This window comes from Aquila chrysaetos, chromosome 25 (genome assembly GCF_900496995.4).
Source record: "Aquila chrysaetos chrysaetos chromosome 25, bAquChr1.4, whole genome shotgun sequence".
NCBI lineage: Eukaryota > Metazoa > Chordata > Aves > Accipitriformes > Accipitridae > Aquila > Aquila chrysaetos.
In genome coordinates, this window is record NC_044028.1 from 6,477,582 (window position 1) to 6,504,272 (window position 26,691).

General features: G+C 49.3%; 2 protein-coding genes across 10 annotated transcripts in view; both read left to right on the forward strand.

Moving 5' to 3' along the window:
- Nucleotides 1-9,307, forward strand: part of INTS1 (integrator complex subunit 1) — a 30,043-nt gene extending 20,736 nt beyond the window's left edge. For 2 of the 4 annotated variants that reach the window (XM_030001570.2, XM_030001571.2), the window contains exons 35-47: nt 303-421; nt 1,482-1,569; nt 2,194-2,420; nt 3,438-3,561; nt 4,025-4,158; nt 4,560-4,752; nt 5,021-5,148; nt 5,644-5,756; nt 6,329-6,442; nt 7,338-7,408; nt 7,940-8,031; nt 8,151-8,260; nt 8,686-9,307. In XM_030001570.2, coding sequence (XP_029857430.1) covers nt 303-421; nt 1,482-1,569; nt 2,194-2,420; nt 3,438-3,561; nt 4,025-4,158; nt 4,560-4,752; nt 5,021-5,148; nt 5,644-5,756; nt 6,329-6,442; nt 7,338-7,408; nt 7,940-8,031; nt 8,151-8,260; nt 8,686-8,801 — 1,629 coding nt within the window. In that variant the 3' untranslated portion in view covers nt 8,802-9,307. Of the gene's footprint in view, nt 1-302; nt 422-1,481; nt 1,570-2,193; nt 2,421-3,437; nt 3,562-4,024; nt 4,159-4,559; nt 4,753-5,020; nt 5,149-5,643; nt 5,757-6,328; nt 6,443-6,628; nt 6,706-6,996; nt 7,229-7,337; nt 7,409-7,939; nt 8,032-8,150; nt 8,261-8,685 lie in introns of those variants that run through there. The other 2 variants (XR_005931401.1, XM_041120117.1) reach the window with 2 other exon arrangements.
- Nucleotides 9,308-18,704: 9,397 nt separating this feature from the next.
- The window catches only part of MICALL2 (MICAL like 2), a 37,001-nt gene continuing 29,014 nt past the window's right edge, over nt 18,705-26,691 (forward strand). For 2 of the 6 annotated variants that reach the window (XR_005931402.1, XM_030001573.2), the window contains exons 1-2: nt 18,720-18,998; nt 25,447-25,495. Coding sequence is in view for 3 of the 6 variants with exons in the window: in XM_030001573.2 (XP_029857433.1) it covers nt 18,856-18,998; nt 25,447-25,495 (192 nt within the window). In the remaining 3 variants the exon portion in view is untranslated. Of the gene's footprint in view, nt 18,999-23,727; nt 23,816-25,446; nt 25,496-25,873; nt 26,455-26,691 lie in introns of those variants that run through there. The other 4 variants (XM_041120118.1, XM_030001572.2, XM_030001578.1 and 1 more) reach the window with 4 other exon arrangements.

The following is a 26,691-nucleotide window of genomic DNA, read 5'->3' on the forward strand; positions in this document are numbered from 1 at the left end:
AGGACTTCAAAGTGCATTACAGATACAACGTAGTCCCATAACAGCTGAGCCAGCTGTGTTTTCACTGGTATTTTTGCAGACGGATAAATAGTTTGCCCAGAAGTGCTATGCCGAAGCTAAGAAACGGCTGATGCTGTGTTCTGTTAGAAAGTACTACAGTTCAAATCCTAAATCCATGTGTTGTATTCTGTGCTGTCTGCCTGCCTGGATCGTCATCCTTCTGTAATATACGTAGTATCTCCTATATCCACCTCACAGCAAGGATCTGTTTATTACATCTCTTCCTTATTTGGTCCTTTCAGGCAGGGTCCCAGGTGCCCTCCTTCCGCCCGTATCTCTTGGCTCTTCTGACTCACCAGTCCAGCTGGACCACGCTGCACCAGTGTATCAGGCTTCTGCTTTGCAGAAACCAGGAGCAAAGGTGAGTCTTGTTTTTCAGGCCTAGCAAGGAGTTTTGAGTTGGGCAACTCGTTGTGTCTGAGAACAAGCAAAAGCTGAGAACAAGAGCTGCCATGTTCCATGGTGCATCTGCCAGGAGATGTAACCCAGCCAAAAACAGGCTTTGTGAGAAGGATGCTGATTTCAGTCATGCTGATTTGTGTACCTTGATATAAATATTACCTGCTGTTTGATGGAAGCAGCACATAAAGATTTGGCTGTGTTCAAAACAGGAAGTGCTAATCGCTGGGTAATCCATCTAGCATTGCCCTTGTTGATAATCTTTATGAGCATGGGGTTTGCAAGATGGCTTGGATAGCGAACTGACAGCAGTCTCTGTACCTGGGCAGGCTCTGCTGGATCTTTTGGTTGTACTAAACTCCATTACCAGTCTTTTTCTAACCCCCTTCCTGGCATCAGGCTCTCAGGATCTCTGGAGCAGCCCTAGCTCTCAGCTTCTGTACATTGCTCTCAAATACTGAAGTGCCACTGTAGTAGTGTCTTGCTTAAACTTGTTATGCTTATGAACCAGGAAATGCTAACACCTAATAGTAGTAATTCAGGACATGACTAAACTAGCAATACTTCTAAAGCTGGTAGTATTTCAGTTTGCTTATTATTTTATTATGGAACTCGTGTTCACTAACAATTTCATGAATTTCTGCAATCCAGGATAACAGCCAGGATAGGATGTTCTGTACACGGGGACAGTAAGGTCACTGGTCTGATTGTACCAATTGTTTGTGTTGATGACTGACTTCTGACCTTGTGGTGCAAGACTCCGTGTAGCCGCCACACTCTTGCTGAATGCCATTTGTTCAGCTCTATACCCTGTGCTGTGCTTATTGCAACAAATATTTAGTCATAATCTGGGAACAGAACCAAACCCCTTCTCGGGACTTAATGGATCCTATTTTTACATTTGCAGATGTTTCTTTCTTCACAGTACTCATGATGTTTAGAGACGCTACCATGTGTTTGTGTGCTGCCCAAGGGCTGTGTTGACTCTAATTGTAAATCTGCCTTCTTTTGTCTTCTGGCAGGTTTGACCCAACTGCATCCCTGGATTTCTTGTGGGCCTGTATTCACATTCCTCGGATCTGGCAGGGAAGGGACCAAAGAACTCCTCAGGTAGTGGTTCAGTTCTTCCAAGATTCATCTCTGGGTGGGAGTGAAAGGCAATGCTTTCAGAATGCCTGATTTTTCCATGGCCAAGAGGTGACTGGAGTGACATAGGTGCAGCATGCCAATTTTCCTGCCTGTACCTCAGCTGGTTACTTAGCTGCTCTGCTATGTTACATATTACAGTGACAATTTTGAGCCCAAAAAGCTGATATGATCACACATAAGTTTGCCCACTTGGCATTTCCTCTGCAGCAATTGCCACAATGTCTCTTAAAGATCTAGGTACAAGGCTACAGTGGTGAGCAAGCTAAAACCCAGTATGGGATGGTTCCCATTTTACAAAGAAAAGGGGGTTGCATCTCTTCTCCGCAGAAGAATTTCTTTGGTTTGTTGACTGAATTGTGGTTTCTGACCCATCACACATGCTGGGATGGAAGTAAATGAGTTCAGAAGTAGAGGAGGGGTAAAGAGGTTTCATTTAGGGCTGCTTTCAGAGCTCTAGATATGGGGCAGTTCTTAAGTCTAGTTCTAAGAGACGTTCTATTCCAGTTGGGGAAGGTGTGACTAGAAGGAACTAAGGATCCTAGGGATTCAGTGTGAGTTCATTTTCGGTGTTCTCTTGCATTACAGAAGCGCCGTGAGGAATTCGTGCTCCACCTAAAGGCATCAGAATTGATCAGCATGGTGGAGCTGATCCTGGCTGAAGCAGAAACCAGATACCAGAACACTGAAGAGGCCTCCTGCACACTCATCCAGTCTCGACTGCCTTTGTTGCTCAGTTGTTCTCATGGGGACCTTGAGAGCATCAAAAAAGTAACGGAGTATCTGACCAGCTGCATCCAGCAGTGGGGAAGCAGGTGGGGGTTGCAAATGGGGAGCACTGTCTGCTGTAATTGTAGTTACTTGGGCACGGGCAGTCGGGTAACAGTGAGACTTGCCAGCATGTCTTCATTAAGAATATTGTGTTCCAGAGTCTTTATGAAAAGTGCATGCTATCCTCCCAGCGGTTTGGGGGAATAAGTAAACCTTTTAAGTGGGACTTGGACCAGGAAGGTGACTTTAAAAGTGAAGTTTAAGGGCCCTTTTGCTTTTAGGACTTCAGGATGAAATGCTTGCCATGCTTTTTTTTTTTTTTTTTTTTTAATTTATTTAGGGCAATGGTTATTTTTAATTACCAGTTCCTAACGTGGGATTTCTTGTCTGCTCATCCCTTGAATCACTGCTCATAATGCATCCTGCTTCTGACCTTTGTGATTGCTCTCAAAGCTGAATGGAGGCTAGATTGTTTCCTAATAGCTATGTGAGCACTGTGGGAAGAACAAGAAGATGGTGTATTTGTGGCAGTGAAACAAACTGACCTAATTCTAACGTCGCTTGTGGTGGTGTTAGAAAAGATACTGAGTAATCTCAGTTGCCATTGCATTGTACTACCTCCCAGTACACACTACGCCAGGGATCTATGGAGGGCAGGTGTGTAGAGAACAGGCTGGCTCGTCTCAATAGTTGTGCTTCCGACTACTTTTCCAATTGGGGTGGGGATGAACATAAGTATCATGTGGAGGAACTCTTCACTGGAGGTGTAAGCAGAGCTTTCTTATCCTGTGCCCCTTCATAACTGCGGTTTTCTAACTTCAGATGGCCTAATGATGGATTCCCGTAGGCTGTGGATGGATCCCTGTAGACTGTGAATGATTTGAGTAGTTCAAAAGAAGCAAAGACTGAAAAAAAACCCTGATTCAGATTAGCGGCGGCTGCTCTCTTATGTGGTCTGCTCACCATATGCAGCAAGGCTGTTACTAATCTGATGGGTCTGGGATGTTTGCTGGTTGAACTAGTGTAGTAACCAGTGGCTGACCTCTCCCTTTTTCCTTCAGCTCTGTGGGAAAATGCTGCCAGGACCTTCTGCTTCAGATATACCTGCAACTACCTGAGCTCCTTGTGCCCATGCCTGAGATGCTTCTCACCAGTGAAGGAGCCAGAGACAGCAGCACTTGCAAGGTAAAGTTAGAGGCATAGGAAAGCCCATTTCCAGTTGTGTACCCAGAGTGGATGCTACCTTGATGCCCAGACTGGCAAAAGCTTCCTGGGTTGCTTTGGTTTCTTTACCTTGCTCTTCTGTTGCCCCTTCTCTGCCTGCACTCTCAGGAGCAGAGAGTTCAGGTGTGGTTTATTTTGCAGTGTCCTTCTATAAAGTAGTCTAAGCTCCACAAGCTTCTGTGTGCCACAGGCTTCTGTGAAGCACAAGTGTACAGGCGTCTGATCCTGCTTTGATGTCTGTAGGGACTGTGGACTTCAGATCCTGTGCCAGCTGGAACGTTGCATCTGCTCGCAGATTCTACCTGAAAATAACTTCTGTTAACCCCCTCTGTAGTTGGAAAGGGATTGGGAAACACTGCTGAAGAGCGAGGGGCTTGATTGTGCTTTAAACTTCTTAACTGTTTACGTATTACTTTTCTTCCAGCTCGATGCCCTGGTTCACAGATTCATTAACCTCCTTGCAGACACCAGTGACTCCAAGTCATCAGAAAGCCGCGTGTGGGATGCCAATATGGCCTGCAGGAAGCTAGCTGTGGCTCATCCCATCCTACTTCTTAGGTACCACTCTCCCCTTGCACCTTCTGTGTGGCTGGAGTTCATTGAAAAGAATCCACCCTTGTCCTAGAAGGGGAACAAACTTGCAGCAATCGCAATGATTGTGACAGAATCCATGTTCATGTGCAAAAGTCAAAGAAAGGGCAGCAAAGTCGTATCTCTTGATGATAAGGCAGCACCTCTTTTGGCTCCGTGTCTGTCTGGCAACAGTCCTCTTGGAATTGGAGACTAGAGACCAGAACATGGGTGGGAAATGGGGCTTGCTGATTCTGTGGATACAGGGATCAAATCCAGAACCCTGGGAGAGGGTAAGGGACGCTTCCTTCCAGGAACTAAGGTGTAGCAACATGTAACTCTTTTTAGAAAGAGGCTAGATCTGGATTTTCTTCTGTTTGGTGTTTCAGGCACTTGCCAATGATTGCAGCACTGCTGCATGGCCGTGTTCACCTCAATTTCCAGGAGTTCAGGCAGCAGAACCACTTGACCTTCTTCATCCACGTCCTGGGTATCCTGGAGCTGCTCCAGCCGCAGGTCTTCCAGAACGAGCACCAGGCGGCACTATGGGACTGTCTCCTGTCCTTCATCCGTCTGCTGCTGGTAGGAAAGTCCCTGCTCCCCCTCCGTGTGCGGGCTGCCAGCCACTAGATGGAGAAGCTCATGTAACACAGGGCCAGCCCAGCTCTATCCCATTTGAAGGGAAAACCTTCCTATACCTAAGAACAAAAAAGTGCATCAAGTACCTTGGAGAGCTTAAAGAGAAGGCAGGAGATCAAGAAGCTACTCCCTGGTACCCAGAGGTGCAGGATGGGGCAGTGTGTTGCTGCTTTTTTTTTTTTTAACTCTCATCTTCTCGATCCTTTCTCAGAACTACAGAAAATCCTCACGGCACCTGGCTGCCTTCATCAGCAAGTTTGTCCAGTTTATCCACAAGTACATCACATGCAATGCCCAGGCAGCTGTGTCCTTCTTGCAGAAGCACTCGGATCCACTCCAGTAAGCTTCCTTACCCCAGTCAGCCCATGGTTAGCTCATGGAGAGCTTGCACAGTCAGGCTGCCATGAGCTAATCAGACAGAAGACAGCAAGAGGATGTGACAAAATAGCTATTAATTTGGTACTTTTTCACCCTTAGCTCCCTTAAGTCTCTATTGAGATGAGCAGCACATCCCTTTTTATAGGTGAAAACTGAGCCCAAGGAAGTCAGATAATGATTTCAGCTCACACAATGGCCTAAACATCCTGTCGAGGCGTTGTAGTGCCCTGCAGTCATTTCCAGAGGGCCAGCACGAGGGTCTTTGCCCTGAGCGGTGGCTGCAAGGTCCCACCTGCAGATACGGGGAAAAATGCATTTGAGTTCCAGTTACAATGAAAGGAAAACCCTTGTTTCTGCTTCTGAGAAACTATTCATTTTAGTGTACATATATGTGCTGTTACGTGTCCTCATGCCCTTATTGCTATTGAAAGCTAAACATGCCATCTCTTCCCCCAGTGACCTATCATCAGACAACAGCGACCTAGCAATGTTGAAGTCCCTCCTGGCTGGGCTGAGTCTGCCTAGTAAGAGTGGCATCTTGGACAGGGGCTCTGATGAAGAGAAGGATGGTGAGTCTGGGGGGAAGAGTTTTTCCAGCTGTTGAACCTGCAGTATGTTTTGGAGCACAGATGGTTTTATGGGCTGTATGCTGTGCTCCTTCTTGTAACAGCCCAGCAAAAGGGTATTTAGAGCGGAGAATGGCACTTGTATACTCAGCAATTTGGAACAAGTATCTGGGATGGGTTAATTGTTTTCCTGTCAGTGGTATCGCTACTGGAGCAGAAGAACAGCTCTTAAGAAGGGTGAGTTTCGCCGTTGTGGATTTTGCCTTCCTCAGCCACGCTTAAGGATTGACCATTCAGGAGACCCTAAGGGTACATCCGCTTCTCCACTGTTTACAACTTGCATGGTAAAATTATTCAGTATTAAAACAGCTCAGGAAGGTTCCTTCTCTTTGCGTCAGCTGAGGAGTACCAGAAGGTGCAGTGAGGCTAGAGACAGTGTGAGAGCCAGGGATTGTATTACAGTATTGCTGGTCGGCTCATGATACACCGCTCTGCTGGTAGGGAATACTGGACCTGTCTCCCTGTTAAAACTACATAGACTGTTAGGAGTGACCTGTTGTACCTCTCTCTCCCAGATGAAGCAGCAGCTGGCTCTCTACCCCTCGTCAGCGTGTCTCTCTTCACTCCTCTCACACCAGCTGAAATGGCCCCATATATGAAGAGGCTCTCTAGAGGCCAAACAGTTGAGGGTAAGTGAGAATCTGCAGAGCTGTACAAAGACACAGGGCAAATGCAGACACAGGCCAACCCTGTTACTTATCTGTCAGCTACAGGCTAGTTTCCTGTTTCAGTCTTGTGTTTGGAAGTCTCCAGCAGTTAGGATGTGGTTTTGTTTTGGATGAACTTGTCCATAACCTTCTGTGATTCTGTGACAGAGGCTACCTATGATGCTGTTATCACTTAGCTCAGCAGTGCTGCAACTGCCTCTGCTTTGGGGCTCTTCAAGGATCTTGTAAGTGCTCTTCGAGATAGTATGAGCAATTCAAGGATTGTTGCAGTTCATGTCAAGCTCTAGGTCTGGAGTGCTGATAGGAATGCCATTTTTTTAATGATATAAAAATACCAAACTGATGAGAAGCAGGATTTTGTTAGAAATCCCCAAATGGCCTTCATGGAAGAAAATCATGTTAACCTGGCGTATAGGAACAACACGCTGCTTCTCCAATGGTCTTCTGAAGTTACAGGTGTCCAGTGTTCAGACCTAAGTTGTGGTATTGGGGTGACAGTTTTCCTTCCACACTAGAAATAGGGGGAAGAAATCCTGCCTGGACACTTTTTAAACGAGGCTTTCTATGAAGATCCTTCAGTTACAGAGGAAGGTGTTATGGAATTGAAACCTCACACCCCACTCCACTCCCTACCCTGCCTATGGCATGACAGTGCTGGTCAGGTTGGGATGTGTTGGTCTGGCCCGTGACCTACCTGTTCTCATCCTTTTTGAAGAACTGCCTTTATTACTCTAGCTCAGTGTGCAGGTGGGAAAACTTGACTGCTTGGGAGATTGGATTTGTAGGGAAAAAGAAAAAGATCCTTTGCTGGATCAGTGAATTTCAGTCACCCCTTTCAACCTGTGTCTTCCACCAGACATCCTGGAGGTGCTGACAGACATTGATGAGATGTCCAGACGGAGGCCAGAAATTCTCTCCTTTTTTGCTGTGAGTATTAGTGTCTCAAACTGCCACTGGAAGGAAGAGATTCTTTTCATGAGAGTCTGTGTTGCACAGCCAGCTTAAGTGCTACATTTCCTCTGCTTTTTGGGTGGTTGTTGCAGCATCTTATGAGAAATTTATCTTCAGTTAGGCCTTCTGACAGCAGGCAGTATTTACTTCCCTACCATCTTCTCTCCATTGCATACCGGGTCTGCCATCATCCACTTTAAATTCTGTTTATGTCAGAGGAAGAATTAACCCTCTGTCCTCTTCCCAGTATTGGGGCAAGGAGAGAGCAGAACAGCTCTGTCAAACACTGGAGCCTAGGGAAAACTCAGCTGTCCCACATGGAATAAGATTACAGAAGGGTGCTTTAAAGTATTCAAAAACAGGATAATCCTTCTTACAGAGAGGGATTTCCTGGCTCAGCCAGTACCTGCTGGATGTGTGTTGGACTGGATTGGCGCTGGAGGGCTAGTAATGCAAGTCTGAGGAGTTCGTGCTCCTTGTGATCCTAATTTGTGCATCTTCTTTCAGACAAACCTACAGAAGCTGATGAGTTCATCAGAGGAGTCCTGCCGAAATCTGGCCTTTAGCCTGGCTTTGCGCTCCATTCAGAACAACCCCAGGTGAGGACCACTGGAACTTAGGCTATCCCGAGTCACTGATGGGCACTGGCTGCTGCCCATCTTGCATGCCTGCTGATGGTGATCTGGACTATACTGACACTATGACGTTTTACTCCCAGCATTGCTGCGGACTTCCTTCCTACCTTCATGTACTGCCTTGGCAGCCGAGACTTTGAGGTGGTGCAGACAGCACTGAGGAACTTGCCTGAATACACCCTCCTTTGCCAAGGTAAGTTGAAATCTGCTACCTTTGGTGCATGCTTGGCCTCGCAAGGGTCAAAGCTGTGCTCCTGTGCTGGGAACAGCCTCCCTGGGAAGTTGCCAAGGGTCAGTGTTGCCTTGACCAGGCCATCAAACACACAGGTGATCTGTATCAATAGTAGCTTTCATCTGAGCATCACAGGGGAGATTTCTCATAGAGGCAAGGGAGGCTTCCTTGAAGTAGATTTGCTTCCTTATGATTTTCTCTGAGTTGCAATCCCTCACGTGATCGCATACACACGGAGCTATTAGACGGTGGATTGTGCCATGTCCTTATGGAAGGAATTCCTTGCACAGCTGCAAATGTTCATCCCAGTGTTTGCTGGTGGATTGCTTTTTGCTTGCATGTTGGAGCTCTTGGGTCAGTCCTCATGCTGTCTTTTCCTTTCACAGAGCACGCAGCAGTGTTACTGCACAGGGCCTTCCTGGTGGGTATGTATGGCCAGATCGACACCAGCTCTCAGATTTCAGAGGCCTTGAAGGTTCTGCACATGGAGGCCATGATATGAACATGTGGTTCTGGGAGCTCCACTTCCAGAGGAATTAATTTAACTGGACTCATCAGCTGCATTGAAGCCCTGTAAGAAGACAGTGTATTTCAACCCATGTGCTGGAGGATCAAAGAGGTGATGTAGCAGGCCAGACTGTGCTGGAAAAGGAGAGTGTGCTGACTGAAGATCAGAAAGGGACAAGGATTGATCTGTCTGGCTAAGACACCGTTAGTGTGGGAGAAAAATCTTCTGAACATTGTGCCAAACAGGGACCACTTCCTTCATGGTGTCTTGGGGCAGTGGCTGTCGGTTTATTGTTTGGGGTTTTTTTGTCTCTCCAAAAGGCAGAGCTGCTGGGAGAGCAGAAGGGAGTGCTGGCCCTTGCACTTAAAGTCTCTGCACTCTCTGTGTTGGGGGGAAGATGCAGATCTGTGCAGGGGGAGAGACCACTGTGTTTTCTGGGGGTGGGTGGTATGGGGTTTTTGTTTTGGTTTGGTTTTTTTAATTAAAATTCTCTTTGTTTCCATTGTGCCTTTCTCTGCTCTGTGCTGCGTTGGGTGTAGCTTGACATTCCTCTCTCCCTGTTCTTCAGCCTCTTGTTATTCTAGACAAAGCATCCCTAGAAGACCTGTCTCTGTGACCAAATGCTCACAGAGCTATTTTGGCCTTTTACAGGATGGGCAGGAAATGGAGGAGGTTTAGAAATGTCAGTGGGGTGTCACAGATGAGTTTTGTCAGCACCAACTGCTGACAGGACAACTTTTAAGAGGTTCCTTAGAAAACTTTTCTTTAAAAACAAATAAAGCAAACTTCTTGGTACATCTGCAAACATCCCAGCAGCTGGCTACTGTCACAGTGGAGTCTTCGAACAGGCAGCTGGGTTTCCTCTTTGGGATCCGCCAGTTCCTCCCTGTGACTATTCTGACCACTGCTCTCTGGTCCTCAGCAGCTGATAGGGGTGATGGCTTATTTGCTAGCTGTCGTTTGAGGACAGAAAAGGAGACTTCTTCCTTTCCTCTGCTCCAGAAAAATAACTGCTGCATATGCTCGTTCTCCAGTCTTGCTTAATTCTAGTCACCGCTTTGCTTTCATGTCATTTGTCTTTATTCCTCTGACACTCCACTTGTTAGTAGAGAATCTTTGTAGTATTTTAAAGACAAAGATCTTGGAGGAATTTTATAGATAGCTGTAAATAAGTCTGTATCTCCTTGCTGGTGGCAGGGACAGTTGTGACCTCATGGGTGGCCCGGTGGAGAAATATTGTCCATTCTTGCAAATGAGGACTACCATAGCTGAGCACTTTTGCTAATGTGTCAAAATATGAATGAATGTCCAGCTGGCTTTGCAGAGAGGTGGAGAAGAAAAGGGAGAGATCTGAACCTCCCATCAATTGTAAGTAGCCTTGCCTTTAAATAAAGAGATTAGAGCCATCACTTAAGAATGCAACATGCTCTTTTCCTCAGCAGCATCTGCTTCACATCCGGAGCCACTACTGTGGCAATTAGCTACATATAAATTATGTGGAGGAACAGCTGAAGAAGATCAAGTCAGTGAAATGGTTTTCCTGAGGGGCTCAATGACAGCAGGATTAACACCTGTCTAAAGGGCTCCCAGTGAGATTACTGGCTCCTCTTACCTTAGTTCCCTTATCAGAAATCATTAAGGTACTGCTCAGTTTGTCAGAGCAGGGAGGTAGTTCTTTTGGTGCTGCTGTGGGCCTAGAGCAGCTGGGAACTTGTGGGACTGGCTGGAAAAGGGCTTTTCACAGGACTTTGAATCAAGGAGCAAGGAAAATGTCTCAAGAATGTTACCACGCAAAGACAGTGAGTCAAAGTAGTGGTGCTTTGGTGAAGATCCTCCCTGCAGGTGGGACTGCCCAGAAGCCCTGCTCCAGGGCTGCAACTAGAAACGTTTACGGACAAAACCAAATTGCATGGTTGGCCCCAAATTCTACTCTGTTTGGAGATGTCTGCTGTGAGCAGACCAGCTCCAGGATGCCCGGTTCAGAGGAGCAGAGGCTGCTTGGATGTTGGTGGAACTACTAAATGAGTCCTCGGACCAGGACGGCCAGGCTTTGCAGAGCGGGGTGAAAAGAGATGTGTCTGAGACGGTGGAAGGAGCATCTTTTTAGCAGCAGCAGCAGAAATGATCTTTTGGGAGATCAGGAAACAAAATTAAAAGGGAGGGAACGTGGGTACAAGTTACTCTGCAGAGCTAGGCCTTCCCATAGATACGCCAGTACAAAAAGCATCATGATTTGTTGCTCTCTCTCCTTTTTGCTGTATTGAAGGTTCGCACGATGCATTTGCTCTGCTTGCCACCCTCTGCTCGGACCTGGTGGAGCTAAGCAAGTTGCCCTGGCGTGGAGCACGTCACTGAAACCAGATGAGGGCTGAGCGCGGGGCTGTCGAGGGGCGCCTGGCTGTGCAGACAGCTCAGAGCAGGAGCCCGTCCCTCCTGTCTGCAAAGGCAGCGTGACAGCTCTAAAACAGTTAGCAGCGCCGTTACTGATGCCCTGACACTCGCCCGCCTTTTAATCGGCGCTCTGTAACTTTCATCTCCGCCTGGCTGAGCACCTTCTCTCCTCCCATCCCTGCTGAGCTGACAGTGTTATCCTTCACAGGTTTGCTGGGCTCCTCCTGGGGGCTGGGGACTTCTCTGCCTTCAAGGAGAGCGGGTGCCTTGCTGAGAAGAGGGGTGGTGAGGAAGTTTGCAGGGCTGTTCCTGGCTAAGCCCGTGTGGCCCCCACAACTCGCCCGTTGGAAATCGCTGCTCCCGTCTGCGTTCCAGACAGCGTGTCCCGAAGTGGTGCAAAATGCCTGCTTAGGCGCTTCTCTACCACAGTCTGCTGTAGTCGAGAGCTTCCTAGGAGAGCCATGGGCTGCCAGGGCTGGTGTCTGGGGGAGTCCGCCTGGGGCTGGGGAACGTGCTCAGCTCTGGCTCAGCGGGAGGCTTTTGGTCACCTTGGATGCTCTGGGACTCCCATGCCAGCTCTAGGGGAGGCACGGCGGGGAAGGGAAAACTGTTTGGCATCTTGCGGCTGCAGCCAGCTCAGGGCAGGGCTGGCACAACCACTGCGCATCAGCTGGCCCTGCGCTGGTGCTGGGCAGAGGTGGTAGAGGGCTGGGGAGCGAAGGGAGCCCAGAAGAAGCTGGGATGTCCTGGAGAAGCCGAGGGGCTGCAGGGCCCGTCTGCTAAGCACCGACTGGCAGGAACGCAGGAATAGCTGAATCCAGGCTGGGAATGGGCCCCAGCGTGCTGGGGTGGAGGTGGTAGTATGGTGGAGGCAGGCTGCCGCAGGAGAGGTGAGGCTTGGGAGGAGGGTGACATGATATCTCCTCACCCATGTTGCGATGGCATTCATCTGTGGTCCTCTCAAAGCCCAGCTGCTTCTCCGCAGCGGTGACCAGGTCCCACCTCCATACCCTGCAAGCATCAGAGATCACAAATCCCCTGCAAACACCAGGCACCTCTTGTGGTGGTTTCCTACTGCAAATTATTTCTCTCTGCTGCAAAGATCAAACATTTTTGTGATCCGTGATCAAAAGATGTTTTTATGACCCAGCTGTGGCAGCCTCCGGAGGGAGATGGACACTTGTCCAGCAGGCGTATGATGGAGCTTTGCTGCCTTGGCTGGGTGCAAGTGGGCATCTCTAACCTGACCATACCCCGCTCCTGCCCGGCCCGGTGTGGCTGGAACCGTGGCCGCTCGCATGTGCCGATGCCCTGGAGCAGGGTTGCGGCTGTTTGACCCAGCTCCGGGCAGCGTTGTGGATCCCAGGAACCACGAGGTGTCCTGGAGCACCACGTGGGTTTGGCCACACGCAGGACGTGACTAACCAGGGAGGTGCCTGCGCGCTCCTGACTCAGTAGGAGCTGCCTCTGGGGCACGTTTGATGTTGGGGAACTGGATGAGTCCCAGCACTGAGCTCAGAGGAAAATCTGCCCGACCTGCTACATCAGCAGCGGAAACGCAGGGAGAGGTATACAGGTAGGAGCCAACAAATGGAATTTAATGGTTAAAGGGACCGATGTTTTGCCAGCCATTAGAAAAGAGGAAAGGTAAAGAAAGAGAAGCCTCCCTTTGCAAGAAGCAGCATGCACAAAAAAGGGAAAGGGAAGCTCCATCTCCGTTACTTATCATCTGTGTATAAATGTGGGCTGTGGAATCTATTCCTGGGACTGCTCCCCAGGGCCCCACCACCCTCTTCCTCCAGCCAACCTCATCTGTGACCTCTGTCAGCGACAAACGCAATCCCAGCCTGGCCTGCCCTCAATTAACTTCCTTCTGGCCATACAGAAGGTTCAGGATGGTATGATTCACACTTCACTTGAGGGGTTGTTCACTAAAAGCTAAAAATGGTAAGACTTCTGTCAGCTTTGGGTATGTTAAAGCCAGCCCCGCACCAGCTAAGTAGCCTGGCTTCTGTAGGGGTAGCATTTGCCTATGGTGGAGTGATTTTTAAATGTCTGCGTTGCCTCTCTGTGTATTTAGATAATTTGGCCCTAAAGCAGCAAAATACAGAGCTTGCATTTCCCCCTCCTTTTAAATTCAAGAGACCTTTATAATAATATATCTGCCTGTCCTGCGTAGCTGGTGGTGTCTTGCCTTTGGCGTTACCCTGTTTGCATGAACAGCATCTCTAACACAAGAAGATATTGGGCAAAAAACGTCAAGACCCCCAGCAACAATTAAAAAATTCATTAACCTACAATAGGCCAGCCATTGCTGGGTAATTATTAAGCTGTAAGAATTGCTAATTGTCTTATTAGCATTAAACAATTATGCAAATAATGGAAAACATACCATAAGAGTAATAAAATTATGTCCCTTTCTCTCTCTTTTTTTTTTTTAACCAATACTGAGATTTAAAATCTAAAGTGATGCTTGCAGTTTTATTGGGAATATCTTTGGAAAGGAGTGAGACCTCAAAGAGCACTCAGCACAGGGTGAGTAGGACATCTTGAACCACATCTACTATGGGTCGTCTTGCAGAGCTTGTAGTGTCCCCACACCAGACTGTCCTCCCGTTCTGCATCCACCGCAGCCACCCAGGCAGGAACACAGGGACATGCAGGTGCCGATGGCTTTGGAAGACCACGCAGTGGTCATGCTGCTAGGCCAGGACTGGAGAGAGAGAGTTTGAATTTTGTACTATCGTAGACTTCCAATGGGAAGGTGCTTCAGGTTTGGTCTGGGTGAAAACAAGGCAATTTGTAGTTTTTCACATCAATTCAGCGCAGAAGTGGAAAGTTCTGGCCTTTAACGTTACACTGTCTCAAGGATTTTACTACTGTCAAGTTAGTACCCTGAGGTAAGAGACAGCCTCTCTTCTGGGTGAGGTTCCAGCCGGATTTCGGAGGTCAGCAATAAGCCGAATGATGAGCAAGTGCCTTTGCGTTCCAGTGAAATGAGAACAAGACCTTGTTTACCCCCACCGCCAGGAAAAGGAGACTTCACTTATTCATGTCCGCAACGAGCCTGGAAGAAGCAAAGTGCTGCTTTGCTTCAGCATGTTAACATTGTTAATCACTAACAAATATTATCGGTTTTCCAGGCTTTAAACTCTGCTCTGCTGATAAGACATAGCATTTCAAAGCAGCCAAGCCAGCTCCTGCTCCAGGGTGAGTCCTGCTCCCATGGTGATGCCACGATAGATACGGGTCACCTCACCCAATCACATGATCCAAACAGCTTTGATCAGCAAAACACACCTTCACTTTTGCTTTCTGATAACAACGGTGAAGTTTGCAGCTCCCAGAGGACCGGAGGGAGTGTTCTGCCATGGCAGTGCAAAGGTTGGGGATCACCACCGCCTGTTTCAGCTTTCTCGGAAGAGGAGGGGAGGTCACCTTCTGAAACAAACGCCATCCCCAGTCCCCTTGGAGAGCTGCTTTTAGCTCCCTGAGGCTCTCTGGTGACCCACCAAGCAGCTGTTTATGGCCTTTTTGTTTTTCCTTCTCACCTGGTGTGTAGGATGCAGCATGTGAGCAGTCTCTCATCCTTGTTGCCTGGAAATAACATTCCGACATCGATCTCTAGCCTGTCCCTCACCTCACTGTTTTGGGGGACAGGAAAGCCAGCAGGTCATCTTGTCGGCGGGCAGGAGGGACAACAAGGGAGAAAGACTTTTTTTCTTTTTTGATGTGACGTTGTGTTATACCTGGGTGACAGGATGCACTTTGCTCTGATGCTCACTGGTTTTGGTCCTTTGAGGTTTTAGGATAATGGATTTACCATTTATGAGCTTCTTGAAGGCACGTGTCGTGGAGAGATTTACCGAAGTGCCTCTTTCTCTAACTTCACATTTCACTTTCATCTTCTTTCAGGGGAAATTCGTGTTCAGACTTGAATTTTGTAATAACTTTCTTTTCTGCTACTTTGCAGGTCAAACTAGCCAGACTCCAAGGAGAGGCGGGTATCATGCGCAAGCATTTGTGTGTGAGTAGCTGTGAAATTGTTGGGGCTTTCTTTTCCCTGGCTTGAGCCTTTCCGTCTCTGTGGAGTCAGCCTGGTTGCCTTCTGGGAAGAGAGAGCTGATGAGGCATGTTACTGATGAGACGCATACTTTTTCCTTCTCGTTTTGAATCCCTCGATTTAATACAAGCCATTGGCATGGGAATGTATGAGAGCTCTTGGCTATGACACACACTTCCTATTGTTGGGAGTGAACAGCCCTGCATACAGCCTGCAGCAAAATTATGAAGTAGCTCAATTTGATCAGCTGATCTCCCACAATAGTTAAAAGATGTGATTTTTCTATGATGTTATGCTCTCTTATGAAAAAAAAGAAAAAAAGCATCACTCGATTCTCAGCTCCATGAGGCCCCATGTTGTCTGATATAAGGAATAACTCTTTCCCCCTCCCTCACGTCCTCAAGCTAACAAATGTTGGTTGTTTTTCTTTGGGCTTTAGGGTGGTCCTAGTTTTTTCTCTACTACTCTACTAACAGTAAAGTCCAGGCTTCTGCATATGGGAACTAGGATAAATTTAAGAGGTAATGGCAGAGGGTGATCCCCACTGGTCATAGTCATAGCAACCGTCAGGAAGCACTCAGCATTTCTCTGTTGCAGTTCAGTATCTAGGAAGAGAACTGAAAAGGACAGTGGAAGAGAAAGAAAAGGAGAATTGTCTGTAAGTAGAGAAGAATAAATCAGTCCATGTCTGTGGACTGCTGCTCTCCAACAAGCTTCCAAACACACCTCGGGAAGGGATCTAGAGGAGCAGGCACTGGGCTCGCAGGACGTGCTCTGCTCCATGAGCACGGGAAACTTTACCCAGCAATACGGGGAAAAGCTCAGTGAGCGTGGGCAAGATCCACAAAACAGGATGAGGACATATAAGTTTCCTGCAAGGAAAAGACTAGAAGGGAAAAATACAATCCAGAGTAAGGATTTGCACGAGGAACATTCTGGTAGAAGAGTGGTTGTGGGTAATGGGTAGGCAGCTGCACAGGCAGCTCTGCTCCCTTCCTGCCCTGTTCCTCCCTCTAGTGCTGGTTAGTTTACCTGTTGGTGCATTAAAGACTCATCATAAACTCCTGCAGAGCTTTCCTTAATCACCAACTAAGAACACTGCACAAGTTGCTGATGCCTGTATTTTGAAAAGTCATTATTGGGCCAGTAGTAATGCTATTATTGCATTAGCTAACTCCTTCAGCAATGTCATTTTAATCACCTTAGCGCATAATGTGGACCTGAGTCTTCTAATGTACCAAGGGCTGTACCTCCAACCTAACCCTCTCCTGGGATGCACAGCTTGGAGCCGGTGACTAGCGGTTTCTCCTTCTGTGTCTGCAAGCCTGGACGCCTTCCTGATATGACCGTCTCGGTCAAACACAGACCGGGCTCAGTGCAGGGAGGGACGAGGTGAAATGTAGTGGCCTGTGATATACAGAAAATCGCAGCTGCTTTCTGAGTCCAGCCTGGCTTTCCGCTCTGTGGGTCTGTGTCCCCTGCCACCCAGCCCCAGCTGCCCCTTCTCAAAGCACGAGGTAATGAGAAGGGACTAACCGCATCGACTCATTAAGCCGGGTTTGTTAGAAGACAGATTGTCATGTTAAACAAATATATTTTTAAAAAACTAAATATCATTCCCTGGGCCGTGTCCCATCTGGGCCATTAAATCTGAAAGGGGTGACTACAGCTGTGTCAAAGCTGAGCTCAGAAGCCGATTTTCACTATTTGTACTACTAGCAATTGGCAACAACTCCATTTTCAAACGTTATCTTCTCCTCGTTTCCCAGTGCTGCACTATGTAGATTGCAAGCACGGCAGGGGGATGCACACTTCTAAACAAAACAGTCTTTAGGACTTATTAAAGGAAACCCCACAAATGCCTTTCCTAAACCCATCACATCCTCTTTATTTCTCACCAAGCCCTAAGTTACCTGATAACAGAGGATAGGAAGGGCTGCCCATGGTTAGCCAGTTGGCTTTTCGTAAATTATGCACATTTTATCAATCTAATGAAAGGGTGGTGTGGAAACGAAGTGGGACAGCTCAGCTTTCAGGGCTCCAGTGCTGCAAGTTTCCAACTTGCAAGAAAGCAAGCATCTTTTTCAAGGGAGGGGGAAAAAAAGCCCAACTTGGAGTTAATCAGCATTTCTTTTGATCGGTCCCTTGGTAGTCTGATTAATTTTGAGTGCAGATGTTTATGCTTTCCTTCACAGAATACACCCAGTACTCACGAGCAGGCTCACTGTGCCGTATTTCCTTCTTGCCACACCGTTCTTGTTACGCTTGTGCAGCAACATATGCTAAGGCCTTATTACAAGGGATTCCTATAAATGGCATAAAGGATTAATAATGTATTTATAACACAACTTTGTTTTAGTATAAAGTGATCTATAAATTTGTAATAAATGTTTTATAATGTTTTTGTAGCCTGTTATAAATGATAAATGGGAGACTATAGATGCCACATCAAATATTCATGCTGCATTGTGTGCATTATTATGCTGTTACTGTTCAGGAAACCATTAATAATAAAGTGAATGGAGATGTAAAAGTTGCTGACATGCCCAGCAAGCCATTTATAATGAAATGTATAATCCTTACCATAAAGTAAATACATTGGCCGGCGATTGTTGATGAAATGGAAACACACTGAATTATTTGTGAGGTATTTATATATTAATGTATATTATCCATATCATGTCACAGAAATGCCATTAATGTATTATATGTTTTATTAATTATTTTTACCCAGTTTACAGTCAGCTCCTGAAGCGTTACCTTGTCTCTCGGGCAGTTCTGTCAGCCGCACGAGGTCCGGCCGAGTTACCTTACGTGCCGCAGGTCGGCCGTTGTGAATCGGCGACGGCGGTGCCGCCGCTGGCCGTGGCCAGCCCAGGAGGGCAGCGGGCGGCCGCCGCCTCGCGTCCCTCGTCCGGCCGCTCCGCTCTTCCTCCTCTGCGGGCACGGGGAGCGGAGGCGGCGGCGGGGGACGGCCAACGGCCGCCGATGCCCCGCGGGCCGCCCCAAGCCGGGCAGGCCCTGTGCCCGCGGCCGGCCTCCCTCCTTCCCTAGGCGCCGTGAGGCCTCGGGGCGGCCGTGCTTCGTCCTCCCTCCTCCTCCTCACGCCTCACCAGGGCGGGCGCCCCTTCGCGAAGGAAACTCGACTTTTTTTCCCCCCTGTGGGCGCGAAGGAAATTTCCTTCGCCCCCGCGGCAGAAGCCCAAGGCGCGGCGGGCACCCCCGCGGAGCTGCCAGGAGAACCGGGGGTGCCGCCGCCCCCGCTCCCTGTGGAGAAGCGGCCGCCCCCGGCCACACACGACGCCCCGCGACGGCGGCTGCCCACGCGGGGCGGCCGGCCGCGTCCCAGGCGCCGCCGTTTTCTGTCAGCCCTCCCCTCCGCCGCCAAGCTCGGCCCCGAGGCGAGGCGGAGGGAGGCCCCGAGGGCCCGGGGCCGCCGCCCGCCCCTCGCCCGCCCCTTTCCCCGCCTCCTCCCCGGCGCGGCCGGCCCGCCACACGCCGGCAGCCTGCGGCTGGGCACGGCAGGACGAGGGGCTCCCTCCCGCCCCGGGGCGCGGGAGGCCCTGCCGCCATCTCCCGCGGCCTGTCGAGGCCATGGCGGCCATCCAGAACCTGCAGCTGTGGTGCAAGCAGCAGTGCGAGGGCTACCGCGATGTCAGCATCACCAACATGACCACCTCCTTCCGCGACGGCCTCGCCTTCTGCGCCATCCTCCACCGCCACCGGCCCGACCTCATGTGAGTACCCTCGCCGGGCGTCGAGGCCAACGCGCGGGCCGCCGGCTCGGCGGGGGACGGGAGCCTCCGCTCGCGGCCGAAGGGCCTCGCGGGGCCGCGGCCGGCCCGCCGTCGAGCTGCGGACCCCGGGCCCTCCGTCCGCCGTGGGCCTCCGCCTTCCCCGCGGACGCAGCCCTCGCGGGAATCCCGGCTCCTCCTTGGGAGATGCTGCGGGCCGGCGGCTGGCGCCGGTTGCTCTGCGAGCACCCACGCTGAAACCCTCCAAGCGAAGAGCTCCGCTCTCGCTGCCTACGTGCTGCTTTTTTTTCCCCTCGATTTTTCCTTTTTCCCCTTTCTTCCCTCCGTAGCTGAATTATAAACGTTTTAAATGCGTCCTTTCCATTGCAGAACAAGTTCAGGCACCGATTTTTGGGAAAGCGTTTCCTTCTTTGCTGTTTGTGTTTGCTTAGGCAGGGCTTTCCTCGCTCAGCCCGACGGCAGCTCAGCTGCTCGTGAGTCGGGAGGCGAGGGCTATTTAAGCAAAGTACAATAGAAGGGCAGGGCCCGGCAGCCGCTGGATTCCTGCACATCGCTCGTTTTTCCCACCTAGAGCTCTGTCTGTGGGAGGCAAAGTGCTTTCTATCCCTGGCTGGTGCCATTGCTGGTGCCCTGTGGGTTTTGACCTGTCCTTGCCCAAATGGTAACGTCTGGGAAGGTGAATCGCTGAAGGGAGGTGCAGATCCTGCTTCCTAGTTGGGGTTTTTTTGTTGTTTTTTTTTCCTCAGCTCTTTGGACTTTGAGGTGGGGGGGTTGAAGGGGGAGGCCAAGGCAAGGGAGCAGTGCAAAGACCGCCCAGGATTATTGATTTAAGCATTAGGTCTCTCCTAGTCAGATGTGTCCAGCTGATAGAGGACCAGGTTGGGTCTTCTGTAGTGCAGTTTTCCTCCTGTTCCTTGAATTCTGCCTTTTTCCTCGTGCTCCCAGGACAGCCCGCTGCTTGGGTTTGTGTGCAGAGATCTCTCTTACAGGTGTCTCGTTTCTGCTAGAAGCCCAAGGAGAAGATCTCCTCTTGCTGTCTCTCCTCTGTCACCTTGAAACTTGGAAAAGACAGGAGCGGGCTTGGGCAGCAGGAGGTTAGTGCAGGAGCTTCAGGCACACTTTCTCTGTAGTCCCCACTGCTTGGGCAGTCACCGTGGTGTTGCTGTGTGTGGCTTCCTGACATGCTGTTGCGTCCACATGACTCCAGATATTTCCCTTCCTTCCTTTGATTCACAGTCCCAAAGATACAAAATATCGGGGCAGAAAAGTTGATGTGACCAGGACCTGCTCGTAAATGGACTGTGACTGCTTCGTGGCCGACTCTGCAGCTGGCCCATCCGGAGCATGGGTGTAAACAGGGGCTCAGCGACTCTGCAGCTGGAATAATCCTGTTGACCAGTTTAGCGGGTTGTTTATAATCCTTGAACTGTGCATCAAGGGTTGTGGATAGATATACCTTAAATAAATTCTCCTGTAGTAAAGAGGGAAGATGTTCCTTGTGGCATCTCTGTGTTCCCATTCATTTTCTTTTACGGTGGAAATTCTGCCTGACTTTTTTCAGGACCTTACAGAAGCTCTTTCTGACTTGGACAAGCTCAGCAAAGACTGCCTGAAGGTTAAAGTGAGAGAAGCTTTTATCAGTGACCTCCCTCATCAGTGTCAGTGGTATAATGTAGGAAAGCACCAGGTGTATCCTTGGCTGGGCAAAGTCCTGCTGGAAGGAAATTATGCTTTCAAGTGGTTGGTGGCCAGGGCTGCTGGGTGTCTTGTGTCAGATCCTGGGGGTGAATACTTGTGCAAATTCTCTATGTATCTGTAAAAGCTTTTCTGAGTATTGGCGGTGCAGGAGCCACTGGCAGAGAAGTGCGGCTGGGTGCACGTGTGGCTGTGACTCCTGCTTCCCAGGGGCTTGAAGTGGTTTATCCTGAGCTCCTCTCCTTGCTTGTAGCAAAGATCCTAGTTGAAGATTAAAAGCATCATGCTGAAAATAAAGCTAGAAAAGGATAATTGGTGTTTGGAGCACTCGGTGTGTTTGCAGAAGCTCTGCTATATAAATCATTTGCAGAACATGATTCAGTCACGGCATCAGAGTTTTGCAACAGTGTGTTTTCCGTCTTGGTTTACACAAATTACATTCTTGGGCTGAGGAGTGCAGGGGATTTTTCCTTGCAGGAGCCTGAGAAATTCCCAGGAAAACTTCAAGCAATTACAAAACATGGTCATAATCATGGGCTTCTCTTGTGGGGTATCTGGCTCAGAGGACAGGCAGGTTGGGGTCTCTCCCCCCTTCCTGTTTTTTTGTGGGAAAACACGGAAAATATGATAACTTCTCTCAAACTTGACTGATGTCGGTTTGTATGTTATCAGTGAACAGGGCAGGCTGTGTAAAATTAGACATGCATTTCCCACTCACTTCCCACTCACCCAAGCAAGGATGCTCTGGGGGAGTGGAGACACATGCCGAATTACCATGGAAATTCATTTCGCTTTTGTCCCAGCTGAAGAATGCTTCATAGCCAGCCCCAGCCAGGCACGCATGCTGTATCAGGCAGGTCCCAGCCCATTTTCTGGGATGATTGCGGAGCCCTGAGGCTCCTCTCATCAGACGGACGTGAAGCCTCATGGCAGCGTGGTAGGAGGCTGAGGTGAGCAGCTGCCGTGTGTGATGGCAACGGTTGTGCAAGCTCCGGCCATGGTTATAGTGGCCTTGGCCTGATAAGTGAGTTAGAAGAAGCAGAGGAGTCATGCACACTCGCTCGGATATTAATGCCAGATGTCGAGGAAAGGTTTTGATTAAGCTCCTTCTCTTCGTCCGGGATCTTGTTCTTTCCCAGACTGTGAGCTGGTGTTCAGCTCGGCATTCTGGAAATTGGTTGTGAAATCCCCCTTGGCAGCGGAGCAGCAGCGGTGCCCATTCCCCCAGCAGCATTTCCTGGGCCGCTGTCAGCTCAGTGAGGCAGGGTGAGGCCGACAGTCGCCAGTACGGACAGGGAGGGCCCTGGCGGTGCTGGGGACAGGTTGCTTGCAGTTTCCATCTCCTTAGCAAAAGGCTGGGATGAAGCAGAGCTGCCACGTGCTTGGCCTCCACGGGGTTGTGGTTTGTGTGACAGGCGTAGGCAAGGGGAGGATGGTTCTGGGGTCAGGGAGTCTCATCTGTTGTTGGTCACCCCCAGCAGCACACTGCAGCTTGCCAGCAAGACCAGAGCAGTGGGGAGCAGGCGTTGCTGAGAGGAGGATGAGCACATGGGGGACATCTTCCACCTGGGATTCCCAGCCCTGTCCCCTCTTCCCAGGTTGTTTGCACCTCTGGAAAGAGCATAACTGAAAGGTCCTGTTCCCAGCAGGGCACCCTGGATTTGAACCCTCTGTTCAAGGACTGTGAGCAGGCAAAGGATGATTCACTCTCTTTTTCAGTGATCCTTTTGACTGCACATATCTTATTGTCTCTAGAGAAACTAGTACAACAGTGCTGAGAGGCAGAAGCTTTTTTGGGACCATCGTGGCTCTGGGACTTTTTTTGCTCAGTCTGCTCTGAGGTAAAGTTTCCAACCGAATTAGTGCTTCCAGCAGCAGCCGCAGCAGCAGAGGTTCCTTCTATGGAAGCACATGTGCTTGCAAAGGACCATGGCGTGCTTTGCAAGCACTGGGTCTCTGCAGCTGGAGCAGTGGGTGGTCACAGAGATTTGTGAGCATGAGAAATGCTTGGCCACTTTTTGCTAAGAGAAGGATTTTTTTGGGAGCTAAAAACTTCACTTCTAGTCCTGTGCTAGTGAACTCCACTCTGATTTGTTTCCAACACTGGAGGCCCTCTCTTGGGTCAGATTTATATTTTTCACCTCTTCCAATTAATTCAGTTGCCTGTGTTTTCTCAGCGGAGAATTCCTGCTTCTCCATTTGTATTAGCTTTGCTTTCTTAGGATTACATTGGTCCAGAGAGCTTTGATATTCCAACATGGGAGATGTACCAGCAAGATCAATTTCCAAAAGAAATATTATATGTAAGCGGTTCACCTGACTAGCCAGGGAAGGAGTGATGCTGAGAGGGCAGGAGGCTCTTGAAATGACCAAGTAATCTGGTTGTTTGCACTCTCCTTCGGGGAACAGAAGGGGATTTCAGACATTCACCATCGAGAGATTTGGGTTTTTAGGTCTCTGTTACATGCCCCACAGTGTGGAGCTGCACACATGCTACCACAGCAAACAGCATTCAGCATGGGAGCAAAAGGCACTGACCAACAGTAAATAGGTAACTCCAATATGTTATGTCTTACGTGTCAGCACGACCAAGGAAGTTGGAGCTCCCTTTTGCTCTTGCAGATGTTTTCCTGCCTTCAGGATGTCCCTGCTAAAAGAGACTTTATTTGGGAGCAGAACCGTGAGTGAGGCAGAGAGCTGCAATCGCCTCCTTCAGCTGTCTCTTAAAAAAGCTGATTTTCTTGCCTGACACAAACCAGGATGATTGTAGCTATTGTTTCACTGAGACTTTTTTTGGCTTGTGATTATTTTTGTTGCTCTTTTAAATCCATTGTCTCAGGGAAGGGAAATCCCCAGGCAGGAGCACTGCTTGAAGCAAAACTTCTGCAAGTCCCTTTGATTTTGCACAGGAAAGAGTATATGATTTAGAGGTGGGATGTGCCTTGTCTTTACGTGCTTCTTGAGGGAGTGTGACCTTTGGGTCTTATCTGTCATTCGTTCTCTCCTTATCCCACAGAGCAATACCAGATGTGGGAAGCATGGAGGAGGCATAGGCTGTGGCATGATGGACAAACCTGTTTGAAGGCCCCTCTCTTATTTATAACGTAATGCTCCACTTTCTGTACTAAGTAGATAAAGGACCTGGCTTGTTCCTCGCTGTTACAAGTCATGGAAAAAGTTCCCCTGCTGCGATACAGATCATGTGTTTGTCTCATGAATAGGTCGCTGCGAGCCAGCTTTGCCCTGGCTTTCACACAGTTATCCTGGCTCCTCTCAGAGGTGAGGGACTGGCTAACAAGGGTAGGTCCATGTCGGTGGTAAAGGTGCTATGCACAAAAATGCAAAGTTGCTGCTGCAGCCTTTTCTGTTTATCAGTGGAAATTTCCTCTCTGATATCAGCCTTTCGCTTAGCTCTGTGCCAGGAGGTACAAGGATTGTAAAGTGAAACTGGGTTATCAGAAAGGAATTGACCCTGCCGGCTTGCCTGGGCAGAAGGAAGCGGTGTTGGAGAGCCGGGCTGTGCCAGCCAGCGATCAGTTTTGGATTCCGAGTTTAGCAAGTGACAGTCAGTTTAAAACAAAGCTGACTGTGGCTGTTTCCTAAGAAAGGAACACACTCTGCTATGGTTGAGAAAGCACACTGTGTTGCAGCTCTACTTCCAATAGCACAAACGCACTCTCCCCTGTGCTTTCTTGCCCGTCCTGCCAGGTTCCAGTTTCTGAGTTCCCGGCACAGTGCAGAGAGAGGTGGCATTTGGCTTGTATCAGAGATGGGGAGAGCTAATCTGGGGAGAGGGGAAGAGGGAGGTGATGTCTGGGGACAGCAGTAAGGAAGGATTGTTGACTTTGGCTTGTAACTGCAAACAGTAATTGTCTCTTCCTTTTTAGTTATTAGTTATGATTACAAATCAAAAGTGGCAGCCCTAGGGAAAGGAGAGTAAGATTTCAACAGGCAACTTTGGTGTTACTAGCTGCAGTATTGTGTTGTGGGCAGAGGTATTTCCCAGGCAGATTCCTGATGCTGGTTTTGTGGAGCTTTGCCAGAGGAGAAAAGACGATTTGAAACCAGAACTTATGTGCTGGTGGAACCAGCAGCTTCTGAGATTGGAGGATATGGGTGCATTGGAGAAGTGTGCGATACATGCAGCATCTGAGGGATCAATACCTCCTTGGAGCTGAGGTCTCTCTCTGTGCGGAGACAACTTGCAAGATGGGAGAAGAGCATGGATGTGACTGTTTGGAAGGTACTTCCAGGGAGAGAGTGCTGCAATTCTGGCTTATAGGCATTGGTGTATCTTTTTGAGGTGGGAGAGGAGCAAGGCCTTTTGGGGGAAGAAACCCCACCCCATGAATTAGAGGTTGGTCCTGGCTGTCTCGGCAAAACCCCTGAATTTGCATGGGATGTTTTGGCATCAGCACATCCTGTCTGCAGGAGGCTGCAGGAGTCAGACCAGCAAGGGTAGATGTGCCAAAAATGTATTGTGCTGCCTGTGGGCAGATGGCTGTGCCTGTTGGGTCTCCTGCATGTCTCTGTCCTGGGAGGTATAGCAGGTCTGTGACTGTCTTGGTTGGGATCTGCCACACTGCTCCCTCTGGAGCATCTCTGAGAAGGCAGGGTGGGAGGAGGTGCTCTGTCCCCCGAACCAGTGAGGCTTAGAGAGGTTCAAGAAGCTGGAAGTGAAGCAGCTTGCTCTACATCACCAACCTGAGATTTTTCTCTTCTTTCTGTATTTCAGAAACTTCAACTCCCTCAGTAAAGAAAATGTGTACGAGAACAACAAGTTGGTAAGTGACTTTTAATGTTTTACTTTTGGTCTAATCTATGACCGGGCACCTTGCTTATGTGGTTTAGCAACAGAAACCCTGCAGATGCAGTGTGCTGAGTGTGCTGTATTCAAATCCTTTGCCTTATTCTGCATGCATCCGACCTTCTGGTTTGAATAGCAATGTCCAGGCTTGCTGGCTGCTTGAAAGCACCCTCAGACTGTTCACACTTCTTCGCTGGCCACACAGTGATGCCTGTGTCCAGTGTGTCCTGTGGCAGCAGGAACTCTGACAGAGATGCTGGAGGTCAAAACATGGAAATGGACGTGTACGTAATGAGTACGTAATACCTCTCAGGCACGGAGCAAGAGCTGGGAGATAGCTGGTGTGAGAGGGGAAGCATAGGGAGTCTCCCCCAATTTCTGCTCATTCCCAGTGCAGGGGATGAAGACTGCTGGAAGGTGGAGACATCCTAAAACCTCATCCTGACTGGACATTTCACTCCAGGATGGGATTTGAGTTTCTCTTGTTCTCTCCATGAAGAAAGTGGGCAGGCCAACCCCCTCCTGCCTTGGATTCAAGCATGGACTTAGTGCTCCAAGGAAGGATTTTTTCCTCCCTCTCACCCTCACAAAGAGAGAGGCAGCGGATTAAAATGCTTCTCTTCCCTTGGCATCGCTCCACACAGCTTCGTGGCTGCTTGGCAGGAGATTGGGATGTGAACGAACCACGGCAGCTTACTCTTGTCTGGACTGGAGGAATGACATCGTCTGACGCAGTGAGCTGTCTGAGGTGGTCCTTGCCTCCGGGAGAGCTAAACTCGCACCCCCCACGCTCCTTAGCTTCCGCTCCCCTTCAGCCCTGGCCGTGTTCACAGCGCCTGTGATGGACTCCCCTCTCCCCAGGCTGGGACTGCAGTATGTGAGCAGTTAGTTATTCACACTCTCTGGGGTTCAGCCCTGCATGTTCCTCTCCTCTAGGTGAGATTCAGACCAAGCATTTTTGCCCTTGCGGTTTGGTATTTGGCAGGCATCAGGGCCTCTTCGCCATGGACGGTCATCCTAGCCAGAGCGCTGTGGAGCCCTGAGTGTTGCTCCTTCCCCAGCCGGGCTGATGGTGTCTGCTCTGCTGGCAGCTTTGCTTGTCTCTGGGAAATGAGCTGCACGAGCTGCCTCCGCTGCTTTTATTAATGAAAAGCTTCTTTGTGCCTCTCATAA